The following is a 16,622-nucleotide window of genomic DNA, read 5'->3' as shown; positions in this document are numbered from 1 at the left end:
ATTCACTCTAGACAAATGGAGTGCTTCGAGTTCAGTGAGTGACCATGCTTTAAAAAAAATAAATATCGTGGCAGCAATAGAGGAGGATACCTGATGTTGACCTCTGACCTCTACCTGCACAGGTGTGTACACAGAAGCGCGTACCTCCCATAAATAAACAAAGAAAGGTGGGGAAGTTTGAAGAGAAAGGTACTTCCTGGGCCCGTCCTCGATGACAGGTGGAGAGCACAGGGGCCATCAGGCCCTGCCGGGAGCTTCTGTGTGCAGCTGTCACCTTTCTGAACAGCTGTCTGCCCAGGAATGAGGCTTCACGCTGTGCTTGGCTCAGACCTGTCCTAAGCAGCTAAGACTTCCCCTAAGAAGGAGACGTGAGCACAGCCAATTTACAGCGGCAGCCGGTTAATTAACATCGGTCTGGAGAATTCACTTCCAGCAGGCTGGTTGCCTACCCCATCCAGTGAGACTGCCTGCGGCTTAGGAGAACAAATCCCGAGGTTTATCACAAAGGCACTCCTGAACTCCAAAGGCTGTGCTTCTAGGGCCGAGGCCTCATCACAAGCCTCGTAGAAAAGGATTATGTTACAGGAGATTAGAGAACAAATCCTGTTGGGGATGGAGCCCAGTGGCTGGAGAGCTAGCCTAAGGCAAATGAAACCTTGGATTTGCTCCTAGGCGTTGCGTACCGCAGCTGGGTGTGACAGAGCATCCTATGGTCTCAAGACTGGGGAGGCGGCCTGCCACAAAATCATTTTTGGAATAGTATACTCAGGATCAGTGAACGAAATGAATTTTCATCACATGGACACACAGGTCATGAAAAAGGTCACCAGCATCCAAAAAACTCTTCACGTCCCTCTAGGAACTGCCCCGCCCGGAACACTACAGATGAGTCTCACTGCCTCTGAACATCATGTAAATTGAATAACAGCATTTGTCCTTTTATTCTTTTTTTTTTCAAGACAGTTTCTCTCTGTAGCCTTGGCTGTCCTAAAACTCGATCTGTAGACCAGGCTGGCCTCGAACTCACAAGAGATCCGCCTGCCTCTGCCTCCTGAGTGCAGGGATGAAAGACAAGCACCACCACCACCTGACTTGTCCTTTTATTCTTGATTTAGCTCCTTACTATCGTTATAAAACGCTATCCATGTGGTTAGAGGGCACTCATTCCTATGGGTGTCTTCAGTTTTACACTCTGTGGAATGACATTTTTTTAAAGGCATGGTTTCACTATGTATCCCTGACTAGCTTGGATCTTTCTATGTATTTCAGCCTGTGGGCCACCACACCCAGTACTCTGAACATACGTATGCATTCTGTGAATCAACAAGCAAGTGTGAAATTACTGGGTTTCCGTCTGCGTAACTAGATTCATATACCTTATACACACACCTTATACTTACCATTCAAATATGGATCCCTTTGCAGCTGCCTGATTTCTATAGGTAAACTTCACACACAAACACACAAATATGCAAATAAGTAAAGTTTGCTTTGCAAATGTAAGAACCTGAGCTAGAGTCCTGGACTTCAGGCGGTTTTGTTATTGTTGGTTTTTTTTTTTTATTTTATATGCATGGTTTTCCTGCATACATCTCTATTCACCACTTGTGTACCTGGTGCCTGAGGAGGCCAGACGACAGTGTTGGATCCTCTGGAACTGGAGTTACAGATGATTGTGAGCCTGGGGCCTCTGGAAGAGCAGCCAGTGCTCTTAATGAGTACGTCATAACTCAAGCCCGTTAGGATTTTTTTTGTTGGTTTTAAGCCTGGAAAGCATGTGGTGGCACAGGCCTTTCGTTCCAGCACTCAGTAGACGTACATTGGGGCCTTTGGTTGAGATTTCCCTCCTAGCCCTAAGTTCTGGAACCTCTACCTGTATAGGAACATGAGGGCACTTGGGGGTGGGGGAGAAGAGACCAGGCCCTCGACAGCCAAAGCAGCTTGAACTTCAACCTCAGCTCTGATATCTGCATGCAATCTGGAAACACAACACTCTCTAATCTACAAAATTGGCACTCTTCTATCATTGGCGGGGGAGTTACATCAGTTTAAAGGTGTAAAGGGCCTGGATTGGTGATTGATAACAGATTTTAGTTTACCGGCTCAATTTCTCAACCAGGGCCAGGGAAGATTTTTGCAAACGCTCCATCAGGGTTCAAAGTGCAAACCAGCCAGACTAAGAGAGACTAGCGGATGAGCGCACAGCGCCCTCGCGCACCGAGCAGGGGAACTGCCGCGGCTCCGCCCCCCGCGCCTGCGCATAGGCTCCGCCCCAAGTTTGTTGTTGTCCTCTGCTTCCCGGACGTTTGTGGTGGTGGCGGTGGCGGTGGCGGTGGCGGTGGCAGCGGGATAGCCGCGCTACCATGGCGGTGCGACAGGCCCTGGGCCGAGGCCTGCAGCTGGGTCGGGAGCTTCTGCTGCGCTTCGCAGCCAAGCCCGGCCCGGTCTCGGGCTTGGGGAAGCCCGGCCCCGCGGCAGCCTGGGGCCGCGGAGAGCGTCCGGGCCGTGTCGCAGGTCCTAGAGTACAGCCGGGCCCGCTCGGGCTCCCCCTTCCCGACCGCTACCGTTTCTTCCGCCAGTCGGTGGCGGGGCTGGCGGCGCGGATCCAGCGGCAGTTCCTGGTGCGGGCCCGGGGCGGCGCGGGCCCTTACGGCCGAGCAGTCTTCCTGGCCTTCGGGCTGGGGCTGGGGCTGATCGAGGAGAAGCAGGCGGAGGGCCGGCGGGCCGCCTCGGCCTGTCAGGAGATCCAGGTGAGCGCAGTGGGGGGCGGGGCCGGAGAGGGCGGGGCCTGGACCAGGAGGAGGCGGGGCTAGGAGAGTGGGGCTGGGCCGAGGGCGGGCCCTGAACCCTGGGTGCGGAGCCACAGCTAAAGTGGCGCTAGGGTGGAGGCGAGGGTAGGATCAGGGGCTGGAGTCCGTCAAGGACCTGGAGCCAGACAGGGAGAGGCTACAGCTAGAACCAAAGCTGGAAGCAGGGGCGTGGAGGCCCCTCGAGTCAGTAGGAAATAGGGAACGCGGGTTTAGGGTGGAGGCGTGGCTAGGTGCAGGTCTGGAAAGCGTTTTTGGAGTCTTCAGGTTTGCGCCGCTGATTGGGGGCGGAATTAGGGGCGGAGCTAGCTGGCCAGTTTTGGCGTCAGGCTTTGAGTCTTTAGTGTAGGGGCAGGTCTGAGGATGAACCAGGAATCTGCGATAGGAGGGCCTGGGAATTTGGGAGGGGCAGGGCCCTGAGCCGTGGTTGGGCAATTCAAGGGGTGGGGTACTCGCGGTCCGTAGTAAGTGGTGGGTGGCATCTTAGTTATGCCTCTAGGAGCAACACATCATGAGGGCATACCTATACCTGGTAGTGGGGGTAGGTGGAGGTAAACATTAAGGTCTGTTTTTACTGAACTGTAAATCGGAAATCATCAGTTAAGTCTGACTTACTTCCCATTACTGATGGCCTGATAGGCCAGCACTTTGCATTTCTTTTACAAACAGTATGTTTTAGAAGAGATATTGCTAATTATTAGTTCCTGTTGCATTGTGGCAAGTGGCTTTGAGTAAATTTTTTTCTTTTTTTTTTTAGAGCGTGGGTGGGGGTAAGGGGGCTGACTTGTTATGTAGCCCAGGTTGGCCTTGAACTTCTTTCTGATCTTCCTATCCATCTCCCAGGTGCTGGGATTATTGGCCTGCACCACTATGCTTTGTATACATTTTCTAAAAATCATAACACTCTTATTCCTTGATGTCGTTGTCATCCCAGTTTATGGAGGACACGTACTCAAGAAAGGTGAGATGGCTTACCCAAAGCCACACTGCTGGTTAAAGGAAGTGCCCAAAGCCCGTGCCCTGTGCTGAGCCAGACTACTGCTCCAGTTTAGACAGACGGTGGGCGAGAGGCTGAGTAGAAACTACAGACGAGACTGAGGGAGAACACAGCGGATCCACCGTGCTAGTTAACCTGAGCGGTTATCATTGGATACGTGGGAGTTCTTCAATCTTTTCAACTCTTGAAATAGCACAGCGACCTCTCTTTCTGCTCACAGAGTCTTCTAGTCAAGGTCATCCAGACAAACAAAACCAACAGGATGTGTATATTTAGAGACAGGGACTTATTTTGAGGACTTGGCTCATGTTGGGCTGGCAGATCTAAAGCCTGCAGGCAGGCCCGGGATAGAGCTGGCTGTACAGTTCAAGTCTTTCCATTGTCGGCTGCCAGAATTTAGCCTTCTGGGAAGCCAGTCTCTTTTCTGGGGTCTGGAACCATGTGCCAAGTGAACATAGCCCCTGCACCTTACAGGGTTGGGCTGAGGAGCAGAGGATGAAGCATCATGTTTAAAGATATGGATCAAAGAAGGACCAAGCAAGCATTTCCTCTACTTTCTGTTCCTAATACTATGATTCAATTTCTGTATCTTTTTTTTTTTTTGGATTTTTCGAGACAAGGTTTCTCTGTAGCTTTTGGTTCCTGTCCTGAAACTAGCTCTTGTAGACCAGGCTGGCCTCGAACTCCCAGAGATCCGCCTGCCTCTGCCTCCCGAGTGCTGGGATTAAAGGCGTGCGCCACCAACGCCCGGCTTTTTTTTTTTTTGAGACAGGGTTTCTCTTTAGCTTTGGAGCCTTGACCAGGCTGGCCTCAGACTCCCAGAGATCCTCCCGCCTCTGCTTCCCGAGTGCTGGGATTAAAGGCGTGCACCACCACCAGCCGGCTCCAATTTCTGTATCTTACATAACCACACAGTGAGACCCTGTCCCAAGCAAGCAAGCAAACCAATAGAAAACTATGTACAGGTGACAGGTAAGCATATGTGAAAATTTTCGGCACCACTGGCCAGGTGACATGTTCATTTTAAAATGAGATGAGGTATCCGTGCACGCTTACTAGAAGAGCTAAGATAGAAATAAGGACAATAGCAGGTACCAATGAGGGTGGGGGATGAGCTCTCTCATGCCTTATTGGTGGCCAGCGCAGATGGAAAGTAATACAAAATTAAATATGTATTTACCCCACCAGTCTGTATTGCAGTCATTGGCATCTACTGGGGGTAAAAAAACCATTCATATAAAGTCCTGTATGCTGCAGTTGCTATGGAAAATGGTAGCAAAAGGCTAAGAACAGAACCACTCTATCTAGTCTTTCCTCTCTCCATGGATACCTGACAGAATGGAAAGCGTGCACAGACCTCGCTACGGTTTTCACGACAGCTTATTTACATAGCCAAGGGGTAAAGGTGACCCCGCGTCCGTCAGTGCATCAATGGACAGACAGTGGTGCATACACACAATGTAGGATATTATTCAGCCTTTGAAAAGGAAGGAAATTCTGGAACCTGCTGCAATCAGATGAACATTGGTGACAGTTTATGCTACCACTGTATAGGTGTTGCCATTGGGAAGGCTGGGAAAGGTCACAAGGGACATTTTGTGCTATTTTTGCAACTTCTGTGAGAGTAATTGCTTCAAAACAAAAAGTTAAAAAGTATCTCGAACTCAAAACCCTGGATGATGGGGATTACTCTGCAGGCATCTCTCCTGCTCCTGGGTCTTATGAAGCTGATAGCAAGGGACACCCGTTTCTGTTGTACTGAACAGTTAGAAGTTTCAGTTCAAGGTATAGTAGTTTCTTTCTAGGGACCCAGAGCCTTGGGAACTCAGAAGGCATGTGTGACAGGTTGGTCCCCAGGGTTATGGAGGCGGAATGACCTGAGCTGGCCTTGAGCAAACAGAGGTGTGCTCGGCACAGCAAGAATGCAGAAGGGGGCCTGGGGAGGTTCATGAAGGAACTCGGAGAGAGGCAGCTACGGGATACGTACAGAGTGACAGGCAGGGCTGGGGTATAGCTCAGAGACAGAGCACTTGCCTGGCGTTGGGAAGGCCCTAGAACCCCAGAAATAAACAAATGTAGGCACTCACAGCCTGGGCTGGCAAAGCTCCAGGACAAGCCAGAGTTGTCCCTTGGTGTCCACAGGGAATGGCTTCTAGGTCCTGTTCAGATATCCAGATCAGCAGACCCAGTTTGCATCTCTTCGGTCAGATGGTGGTTTTGTATGGACGGACCTGTGTGCAGCTCCTGTGTGCTGCACATCATCTCTTGATCACCGACAGTGCCCAGCATGGCCTCACAAAGACCTAACACATGCCATGTGAAGAGCTGCTCACTGTGGTGTTCACAGAATAATGGCAAGAAAAACGTACATGTGAATTACTTGTTTAGGGTTCAGTGGTGCACCCCTTTAATCCCAGCACTCGGGAGGCAGAGGCAGGTGGATCTCTGTGAATTGAGGCCAGCCTGATCTATAGAGTGTATTCCATTACAGTCAAGACTACACAGTGAAACCCTGTCTTGAAAAAACAAACAAAAAAAATCAAGGTCTCACTATATGGTCCAGGCTCAAACTCATGATCCTCCTGAGTGCTGGGACAGGTGTGCCGCAGCATTCTGGACTGCAGATATAAATTTTTTTGAGACAAGGTTTCTCTGTTTAACAGTCCTAGCTGTCCTGGAACTAGCTCTTGTAGACCAGACTGGCCTTGAACTCCTGAGATCCACCTGCCTTCGGCTCCTGAGTACTGGGATTAAACAGCCTGCAGTTGTATTTTTTAAGACCCTTTTCAATCTGCAGTTGGCTAATGCCACCGATGCGGGGCCTGCATTGGACTGTCTCCGATCACAGTGAAGGGGTGTCTGGGAAAGACTGTTAGACAATGAGACAGAAGCAGGCTAACCTGTACCCGGGACAAGCCCACCCTTAAAGTCAAGGTGGCGGTCTTGGTGAGGACCCTGCCTCACTGTGCCTCTCTCCCTCTTGTGTTTGCTCTGTGGTGGCCTCACTAGAGCCCCCAGGATCACAGTGCCTTCTTTTTCCTCACAGGCCATTTTTACACAGAAGAACAAGCTGGTGTCTGACCCCCTGGACACGCGGTGCTGGCACGGCTTCCGTCTGGAGGATTATCTGATAGGACAGTCCATTGGCAAGGGCTGCAGCGCTGCTGTGTACGAAGCTACCATGCCCACATTGCCCCAGCACCTGAAGAAGACCACGTGTGTTAGCCTTCTAAGAAATGGCCCGGATGTCCTCCCAAAGGGAACAGATAGGGAGCAGGCTCCAGGGACCCTGGCCTTTCCCTTTGCCATCAAGATGATGTGGAATATCTCGGTAAGGATGGCCCTTTCATCTCTGAGCAGGCACATCTCAAAGTGTCAGTCTTCAGGGGCGGGGGAGGTTCTCACAGGTTTTCCTCAAGAATGTTAGATGTCTGCTCTCCTACGTGAGAGCTGTAGTTAGCAGTCATAGACTGTAACATATTCACCATCCACCAGGTGACGGATTTGGATTCTGTCAGTCAGGGCTTGAGAGTCTAACTTTTATCCAAATTCTGATGGTGCCCAGGCTTCTGGTCTGTGAAACCACTCTGAGTGGCAACTGCTTAAACCATGGGTTCCTGAGTTGCTGGTTATTTCATTTGAAGTCAGCTATATAACCATTCACCTCTCATGCCGTCTATGACTGGCTTCCCTGGCCAGGGGAGCCATGTTTTTCCCCATACTTAAACAACTTGATCCAAGGCTTGCTGCCACCCCTCTGTGGCCAGTTTGAGCTGGAGGTGACCAGAGACATCCCTGTGGCAAGCATCCTGGGCTCTGAAATCTTTGCCTCTGTTCCTGCCCAGGGCCGCTTGACTGTACCAAGGGTTTGAGGTGTGGGAAGCATGCTCCAAGTGGTACCTCCCTCCAGGCTCCAGGAGGAACTGGTTTTGCCTCGCTGCTTTAGAGAGGTTACTTCACCTTGACTGTCAAAGCCAGTTCTAGGTTGCAGACGTCCTACTTCAGATCCCAAGCAGACTTGACATTCCATGCATGTCTGTGGAATCATGGGTGCGCTGTGGATATGTTCTAGGCGGGTTCCTCCAGTGAAGCTATCTTAAGCACAATGAGCCAGGAGCTGGTCCCAGCAAGTCGGGTGGCCTTGGATGGAGAGTATGGAGGAGTCACCTACAGGTAAGCACTGCTTTGCAGTCCACCAGAGCAATCGCAGGCTCTTTGAGAACAAACATATCATTCTTTTTTTTTTTTTTTTTTTGGATTTTCGAGACAGGGTTTCTCTGTAGCTTTTTGGTTCCTGTCCTGGAACTAGCTCTTGTAGACCAGGCTGGCCTCGAACTCACAGAGATCCGCCTGCCTCTGCCTCCCTAGTGCTGGGCTTAAAGGTGTGCACCGCCCGGCTCAAACACATCATTCTTATCTCCAGCACTCAGCGCTGTGTCTGATGTGCCACACAGCAGTGGGTGGTTATGGAGTGATGTCCTGGAAGGCAGTCTCCAGGTGGAAACACTGCTGATGTTGGCCACAAGCCTGATGATGTGCAGACTCCCATCTGAAACAGCCTGATCCTCCCTCTGCTTCTCCCCAAGGCTTTCATAGCCATTTGGCCTCCAGTCCTGTCTGCCCAGGTGTCTCTGCGTTCCAGCCTGGGTGTCTGTGCAGGGCACTAGCTGACGTGCTGCTGGGTGTCCAGAGAAACTCCCCCTAAAGCACTCTGGCCACGTCCACTAGGCCTTTGTTCAGAGGCCTCGGACTCAGCTCCTTGCTGCTTCTCCCACCTCCTTCCTTATCCTTGGCCATTCACGCCCTCCCCACTCTGAGTTGCACACCACTGTCCCTAGAAGTACAAGCTCTGTCTGCCATGTCAGGCTGCTCTCTGCGCACTGCAGACAGACCTAGTTCAGACATACCCTGCCCCTCTCCCATCTCCCACACTGCCTGAGGGTTCTTAGGACACCTGCCAGGGCGCTGCCAGCCTTCTACTTAGGTCCTGACTTGCATGTCACCAGTGACCCAGGCGCAAGAACAATGCTGCATAGAGCAGGAGACCACTCCTGTGACACAGAAGGGGCAGGACAAGGGCGCATGTGCACTCAGCCACAAGGCTCCAGGACAGTGCAGGCATCCTCCTGCATTCTCCTCTCCACCCTCAGCGCTGGTGTTTCTTCCCCGTGGCTCTTCCGTTTCTTCAGCCCTTTGCTTCCTGTGGCCTTCCCTGTGTCCACTAAGAGAAGCGACCAACCTGCCTGTTCCTTTCCCCACCAGCCATTGGGATCTCAAATGTCCAGTCTTGGTCCAGTCAGCCTTGGCTTGAGGATCAGAGCTGGCACACAGGAGGCAGAGCCACCCTGTCCACAGTGTTAACCACTGTGCCTCTGTGGGGCCATGGCTGTAGGAGTGGACAAGGAGCATCCTGTGGGAGTGGACAAGGAGCATCCTGTAGGAGTGGACAAGGGCCACCGGGTGGCACCACTACAGCAGACTGCACCTGTGTTGGGGTGTCATTTGGGAAAGGGGATGTTAGTCCCTGTAATCAGGAAGAAGATTTGGACTGAATCCCTGTCCTTGGAAAGCTAAAAGAATTCCTCCTGTGTTAGATCTCAAAGTGGTGGCTTTAGTGACTCCGTCCTGTCTGTGCACAGCTCCTAGCATCATAACCAATGCCTGGTACTCAGTGCACAGTAGCGAATGCTAGACAAGTGGCCAATAGTGGGCATCAGCACCGCTGGGTGGGCACTGCTGAGCGACTGTAGCGCTGTGTGCTTGCTGACCCCTTGCATGGCGCATCTCTGTTTGTAGTCCCCGTTTCCACTCCGCCGCCTTGAGCTTAGAGCGCATGAGTGACAAGGCCAAGGACTGAGTGTGGCAGCTTCCAGGATGTCTTAGCCATTGTGTTTGGCCACGTGGGATGAAAAGATGAGCCAAAGGGTGGACTAGAGGAGCCCTCGAATGTGAGGGGTTACCTCTGTTGGGGTGCCCCAGGATGCGTGCAGTAGCTGGAGCAGGGAAAACCTGCAGTGGATACTGGTCACTCTGCCTGAGTGAATGAGCGCCTTTGCGGTGGCCTTAGCTTGTCCTCCCAGCACTTGTCTCTGGTCCGGCCTCATCTGCTGTCCCATTTGCCTGAACAGAAGATCCAGAGGCGGTCCCAAGCAGCTGGCCCCACACCCCAACATCATCCGGATTTTCCGCGCCTTCACTTCCTCTGTGCCCCTGCTGCCAGGGGCCCTGGCTGAGTACCCTGATGTGCTGCCAGCACGCTTCCACCCGGAAGGCCTGGGCCACAGTCGCACACTGTTCCTGGTCATGAAGAAGTAAGTGCTGGTGGTGTGTGGGGAACAGGAGCCCTAAAGCAGCCTCTCCTTTCTGGTGGGAGCTGGTCCCTGTCCTTGGAGCATAGAGCTTCTGGGAACACCGAAGCATGCTGTGTGCAGGAGACAGCTATTGGAATGGTACAGACTCCCCATCTTCCAGAGTATATGTCCCACACAGCACTCTTGACAGTCACAGCTCCCCTCTCTATGGTGTCCTCTCTCTGTGCCACCCCTCTTCAGGGATGGATCTGAGGAGGTGGGGGTGGCACTGTCATGGCTTCCAAGTTTCAGGGTCAGGAAGGGTAGGATCTGAGAGGATGCTTGGGGATAAAGAACAGAAGCTCCAGAAGAAGAAAGGCCCAGTCCTAAGAGTGGATGAGGCTTTGGGAATTGTGATGCCCAGCCATTCTGTCCTCCCGTCAGCTATCCCTGCACCCTGCGCCAGTACCTCCAGGAGCACACTCCCAGTCCCCGCCTGGCTACCATGATGACCTTGCAGTTACTGGAGGGCGTGGACCACCTGGTTCAGCAGGGCATTGCCCATCGGGACCTCAAATCTGACAACATACTTGTGGAACTGGACTCAGGTAGGTGCTGACCACACCACAGTGCTCCAGGGAGATGGGGGAAGGGAAATGGAGACACTGAGGTCAGGGTTTGTGTGTGTACATGTGAGATGCACATGTGAGGTCCAGAGGTCGATGCCAGGCCTCTGCTTCCACCGTTCTCCCTTATGTTTATTATGTGTATATGTGTGTATATATATATGTGTGTATGTATGTATGTATGTATGTGCACCATCTCATAGATGGTGCAAGGTCACAGCTTTGACATAGGGCTGGGATCCAAACTTAGGTCCTCATCACTGTAACCATGGAGCTGTCTGCCTAGCCCTGAATGCTCTAAGATTCTGTACTGTCGTCTTTATCTCCACACAAGAGATGGTTCCCCCAGCATCAGATGGGTGATACAGGAGCAGCTCTCCTGCAGTCCCCAGGATTCTCTCTGTGGCCCACTTGCAGACAATACCATTAGTTTGGCAGTTCTTCTCAAAACGGTGAAAGGAAGGTAGATTCTAGCTCAGTGAAATCTGCCTGCACAAACCTGGCCTTCTTTGTCACTGGCAGCACTCAGGTAGAAGACTGGGGATGTTTCAAAGGAGTCATGGGGCTGGGGAGCTCAGTGGCTAAGTGCTCCACTCTCTTCCTGATGACCTGAGTTCGGTTCTCAGCACCCACAAGAAGCTCACAACTGCCTGTAACTCCAGATGATCTTTTCTGGCCTCCATGGGCACCTACACACACTTGACAGACACATACATGTAGATAAAACTAGAAATAAATCTTTTTTAAAAATTAAACTTAGAGCCGGGCGGTGGTGGCGCACGCCTTTAATCCCAGCACTTGGGAGGCAGAGGCAGGTGGATCTCTGTGAGTTCGAGACCAGCCTGGTCTACAGAGCTAGTTCCAGGACAGGCTCCAAAACCACAGAGAAACCCTGTCTCGAAAAACCAAAAAAAAAAAAAAAATTAAACTTAGGGCTGGAGAGATGGCTCAGTGGTTAAGAGCATTGCCTGCTCTTCCAAAGGTCCTGAGTTCAATTCCCAGCAACCACATGGTGGCTCACAACCATCTGGAATGGGGTCTGGTGCCCTTTTCTGGCCTGCAGGCATATACACAGACAGGATATTGTATACATAATAAATATTTTAAAAAAATTAAACTGAAATTTAGCTAGGTGGTGGTAGTTTACGCCTTTAATCCCAGCCCTTGGGAGGCTAAGGCAGGTAGATCTCTGTGAGTTTGAGGTCAGCTTGGTCTAAAAGAGCTAGTTCCAGGACAGGCTACAAAGCCACAGAGAAATCCTGTTTGAAAAATCAAAACCAAACAAACAGTAAACTTGAATTTAAAATTATTAAATGTATAACTAAAAAGCTAAAAGTGAACTGGCTTTTTCAAGGAACTCTGTGTGATGTGTGGAACCCCTTTATCTCCCAAGACCCATTTATTAGATTAATTGGCATTGCATATTCAAACCTAAGACTCCTAAAGTGTATAGACCCTTGGAGATCATTTAGCCAAGGCTGAGGTTCTTTGGTCTCTGGACGCATCTAGTTAATTAGAACATTTTCCATGGAGCTCCTCCTCACTCCACCTAGTCCCCTGCCTGGGCCTGGGTTTTGGCCCTTATTTCTGGGTAGCAGTTCTATGTACCTGTTGCCAGCCCTGCTGTGAGTTCACTCATAGACTCTCATCCAGGCCTTGGTGGCCTGGGCTCCTGGACACAGCCTATTTATTCGTCCAGTTCACCTATGTGTTGGTGGTTTTTGGAGGGACCCGGGGGAGGGAGCAGGAGCAGACCCTGCTGCTTAGCTTTGCTGCCTCTGCAGACAACTGCCCCTGGCTGGTGATCTCGGATTTCGGGTGCTGCCTGGCTGACGAGCGCATTGGCTTACAGTTGCCCTTCACTAGCTGGTATGTGGACCTCGGTGGCAACGGTTCCCTGATGGCCCCTGAGGTGAGTCCTGCTGGATGTGTGTTTCCTAGGTTTTCCCAATAAACAAGGTTCCTGCCACATGGCTCTGCTTTAACTAGGCTGACCTGAGGTCCCTGATGTTTGTCAGCATCAACCAGGCAGCTGTGACAGCTCCATGGCACATTTAAATTCTGGTTTAGATTTGACCCTGGCTAAGGTGACATACATGAACACAAATGGTAGGTTTGATCTCTTTCACTGTCTGCTTCCTGCAGGTGTCCACAGCCCGTCCTGGCCCCAGGACAGTGGTTGACTTCAGCAAGGCTGACACCTGGGCTGTGGGGGCCATCGCCTATGAAATCTTTGGGCTTGCCAATCCCTTCTATGGCCAAGGCAGAGCCCACCTTGAGAGCCGCAGCTACCAGGAAGCTCAGCTGCCAGAGATGCCTAAACTGGTGCCTCCAGATGCAAGACAGCTGGTGAGGTCATTGCTCCAACGGGAGGCAAGCAAGGTGAGGCTGTTCCTGGCTTTGGTTGTGTGGATGAGGACCCTTTGTTCAAGTCTGAGTAAAGGCCAAGTTTAGGCAAGCCCTATGGCATGAAACTCTGTCATATACAGGCAAAGGCCAACTACAGGACAGAACAGCTTTAAGAACAGGAGCAGGGCCGGGCAGTGGTGGTGCATGCTTTTAATCCCAGCACTCGGGAGGCAGAGGCAGGCGGTTCTCTGTGAGTTTGAGGCCAACCTGGTTACATGAGCTAGTTCCAGGGCAGGTTCCAAAGCTACAGGGAAACCCTGTAAAAAACAACAACAAAAACAAACAAACAAAAAACAGAAACAGGAAGCTGACCAGCAAGCCTTTAATCGGAGTCCTAGGGTCAGAGGCCTAGCAGTGCATCTTTTGGTCTCCTTTCACTCCCTATTCATGGGGTTCAAACCCAGGGTCACATGAATGTTGGGTAAACACCATGCCCCCCATGCTTCCCAGTCCTCTTGGCTTTGGTTATGTAGGAAGTTGCTTAGAAGGATGGGCTGTTGAGATGGCTCAGCAGGTGCTTGGCACACCTGACAACCCCAGGACCGATGTGAAGGTGAAGAGAGAGCAAGCTGACCCACCAAGTTGTGCTCTGACCTCCACACATGTGCCATACACACACACCCGTACGCATCATACAATCCAACGATAATCAGGGCCAGCGGATGACTTGGTGGATAATGGCACTTGCTGCCAAGTCTGACACTGAGTTTGACCCCCAGGACCTATGTTATGGACGAACCAGCTCCTTCAGCCCCACCCCAATATATAAGTAAATGTAAGAAAAATATTTGAATTTTGTTTCAGTAAGAGAGTGGCTTAGAAAGAAAAGAGTGTGTTTTTGAGGTATGCATAACAAAGAGGCCACACGTGGAAGGAAACGCTGCTCTCAGACAAGCTGTGAAGCCAAACTCTGAGCGGGAACTGCAACTGCAGGTCTGCCCCAGGTGGCTTCTTAGAGAAACCCGAGACAAACCCAGCCTCAGCCTGCTGCTCTGCAGCCTGCACACCCCTCACCGTTCACACCTCTCAGTGTTCACTGCCTCTCATTGTTGATACTCCTGTTTACTGCCTCAGTGTTCATGCCCCTCACTCTTCACATCCCTCATTGTTCACACCTGACTATACATGGACCTCACTGTTCACCGCCTCACACTGTTCACATCCCTCATTGTTCACACCTGACTATACATGGACCTCACTGTTCACCGCCTCACACTGTTCACACCCCTCATTGTTCACGGCCCTTACTGTTGACCCCCTCACTGCTCACACCTGACTGTATATGGACCTCACTGTTGACCCCCTCACTGTTCACACCTGACTGTACATGGACCTCACTGTTCACCCCCCTCACTGTTCACACACCTCAGTGTTCACAGCTGCCTCCTCACAGCAGATGCTCAGACAGCGTTAGCTCAGCAACCACACCAGGTGAGAACTCTTGTACCAGTGCTAGAACCCAGTCATGTGGGTCCCATGACAAAGGTGTCTCAGCAGAGCTGACATGGGCAAGGGTCTGTGCTCGGTTAGGGAGCAGCTGATGGAAGACAGAGGGTGGAGGAAGGATGGAACTGGGGAAGGCAGTTCCCCTTGTACTCCCTCAGCAGCACAGTGTGGACCAAGTGCCTGCTGACGGCATTCTGACGGCACCTTCCATTGCTTTGCAGAGACCTTCTGCACGTGTGGCTGCAAACGTGCTGCACCTAAGCCTCTGGGGCGAGCATCTTCTAGCCCTGAAGAATCTGAAACTGGACAAGATGGTTGGCTGGCTCCTTCAGCAGTCAGCAGCCACTCTGCTGGCTGGCAGGCTCATGGAGAGGAGCTGTGTGGAGACAAAGCTGCAGATGCTCTTTCTGGCTAACCTGGAGTGTGAGGCGCTCTGCCAGGCAGCCCTCCTCCTCCGCTCCTGGAGGGCAGCCCCGTGATGACTCTGTGCTGTGTCGTTACTAAAAGACTCGGGGCATCTGTGTCCTGATGTCATGAGGGTGTGTGAAGGCCAAAGGAGGTGGCTTGGCTGGTGGGTGGGAGTCGGGACAAGCTGAAGTGGGGGGCTGGTCAGCCAAAGAGGAAGCCTTAGGTCTAGGAAATGGAAAGTGACCTCAGACAGAGTTCAGGCTGTAGACATTCACTAGCTGTGCAGGTTTGAATACATCCTATGGCCCATCCCACTTAAGTTCCCCCATAGGATTAAGGCATCAGCTCAAATCAGGAGTTGGCAAGCTGTAGAAGGCCAGACAGGAAATCAAGTAGCTGTAATGACAACTGTCAGCGAGACAAAAGGACAAACAAATACTGCAGAGGATCAACACTCAAATTTGGCCGTCAGTAAATTCTTTGCATTTTTCTCCCATCACTTAGAAATGCCAAAAAACTGGCTAGGTGGTGGTGGTGCATACCTTTAATCCCAACACTTGGGAGGCAGAGGCAGGCGGATCTCTGTGAGTTCGAGGCCAGCCTGGTCTACAGAGTGAGTCCCAGGACATCCAGGACTGAACAGAGAAACCCTGTCTCAAAAAACAACAAAAACGAAAAAGAAATACCAAACCCATACTTAGTAGTGAGTGACAGGCAAGCATGGCTCATAGATGTCAGTCCCCGGCTAGATGCTGTCATAGTGCCTAACTCTTAGAGTGCTGATGACTAAGACAAAGCGTCCATGCGAAAGATAATGTGAAGCTGAGCCCTCACTCTGCCACTGTTGACCAGAAAGCACCCCCTTCCCTTACTGTCCTCAGTATAAACGGCTGTGCTGTCAAAGACGGGCTGAGGGTGGGTTAGACCTGCACTCATCACTGAGATCCAACACAAGGCAGCAGGTGACAGTTTGTGATATCTGTCCCTAGTACCAGGAATGTGCTATTTATCTGACAGAGGTGGCCACGGTGTGGCTTGGAATGTGCTGCCTAGGCTAAGGGCAACTTATGTGCGAGACATGCTTGTGTTCAGAGATCAGCAGGAAAAGCCATCCTCTGATGGCCAGGTGTCTGCCAGGCTGACCTGAGGAACACCTGGGAGTGTGTCCTTAGCGATTGCCCAGTTGTGTCTGTATTTGCCCAGCACCGCTGAACTGATCGTGCACCAGGAGCTAGCAGAGCCGCACACGAGCTGCATGGTTGTGTTTGGCCAGCGTTCCTTACAGGAGCCGTCAAATATTAAATATACAATGCCGAGCAGAGTGTAACCTGCTGAACAGTTTCTGGCTTACAGAACAGTGCCTTATCCCCTAACAGGAAAGGTTCACATACAATTTAATATGTGCTTGATAAGAACACAGGTGTAGCCTAACGCCAGTGCAAGCTCTTTTTAGTTTAATATTACACTTATTGGGGTTTTGCCTGAACGTATGATGTCCCACTTGAACGTATGGTGGCCTGAGAGGCCAGAATAGGGCATTAGATCTCCTAGGACTAGAACTACAGACAGTTGTGAGCTACCATGTGGGTGCTGGGAATTGAACCGGTCCTCGGCAAGAGCAACCAGTGCTTTTACCCGC

General features: G+C 51.4%; 1 protein-coding gene across 1 annotated transcript; it reads left to right on the top strand.

The window, feature by feature from the left end:
* Positions 1–2,264: 2,264 nt before the first annotated feature.
* Positions 2,265–16,310, top strand: Pink1 (PTEN induced kinase 1). The gene is made up of 8 exons (XM_075946734.1): positions 2,265–2,750; positions 6,851–7,135; positions 7,877–7,977; positions 9,933–10,115; positions 10,539–10,702; positions 12,505–12,632; positions 12,866–13,102; positions 14,797–16,310. Exons 1-8 carry the CDS (start codon positions 2,364–2,366, stop codon positions 15,052–15,054), a joined length of 1,743 nt encoding a protein of 580 aa, XP_075802849.1. The 5' UTR covers positions 2,265–2,363; the 3' UTR covers positions 15,055–16,310.
* The last annotated feature ends 312 nt before the right edge of the window (positions 16,311–16,622 follow it).

This window comes from Microtus pennsylvanicus, chromosome 13, assembly GCF_037038515.1.
Source record: "Microtus pennsylvanicus isolate mMicPen1 chromosome 13, mMicPen1.hap1, whole genome shotgun sequence".
Lineage (NCBI taxonomy): Eukaryota > Metazoa > Chordata > Mammalia > Rodentia > Cricetidae > Microtus > Microtus pennsylvanicus.
This window is presented reverse-complemented; position numbering and strand designations above follow the sequence as displayed.

Coding starts and splice junctions, on each gene's coding strand:
- Pink1 (XM_075946734.1), top strand. CDS start 2,364: ATGGCGGTGCGACAGGCCCTGGGCCGAGGCCTGCAGCTGGGTCGGGAG. Junction 2,751..6,850: donor CGGCCTGTCAGGAGATCCAG/GTGAGCGCAGTG, acceptor TTTTCCTCACAG/GCCATTTTTACACAGAAGAA. Junction 13,103..14,796: donor TCCAACGGGAGGCAAGCAAG/GTGAGGCTGTTC, acceptor ATTGCTTTGCAG/AGACCTTCTGCACGTGTGGC.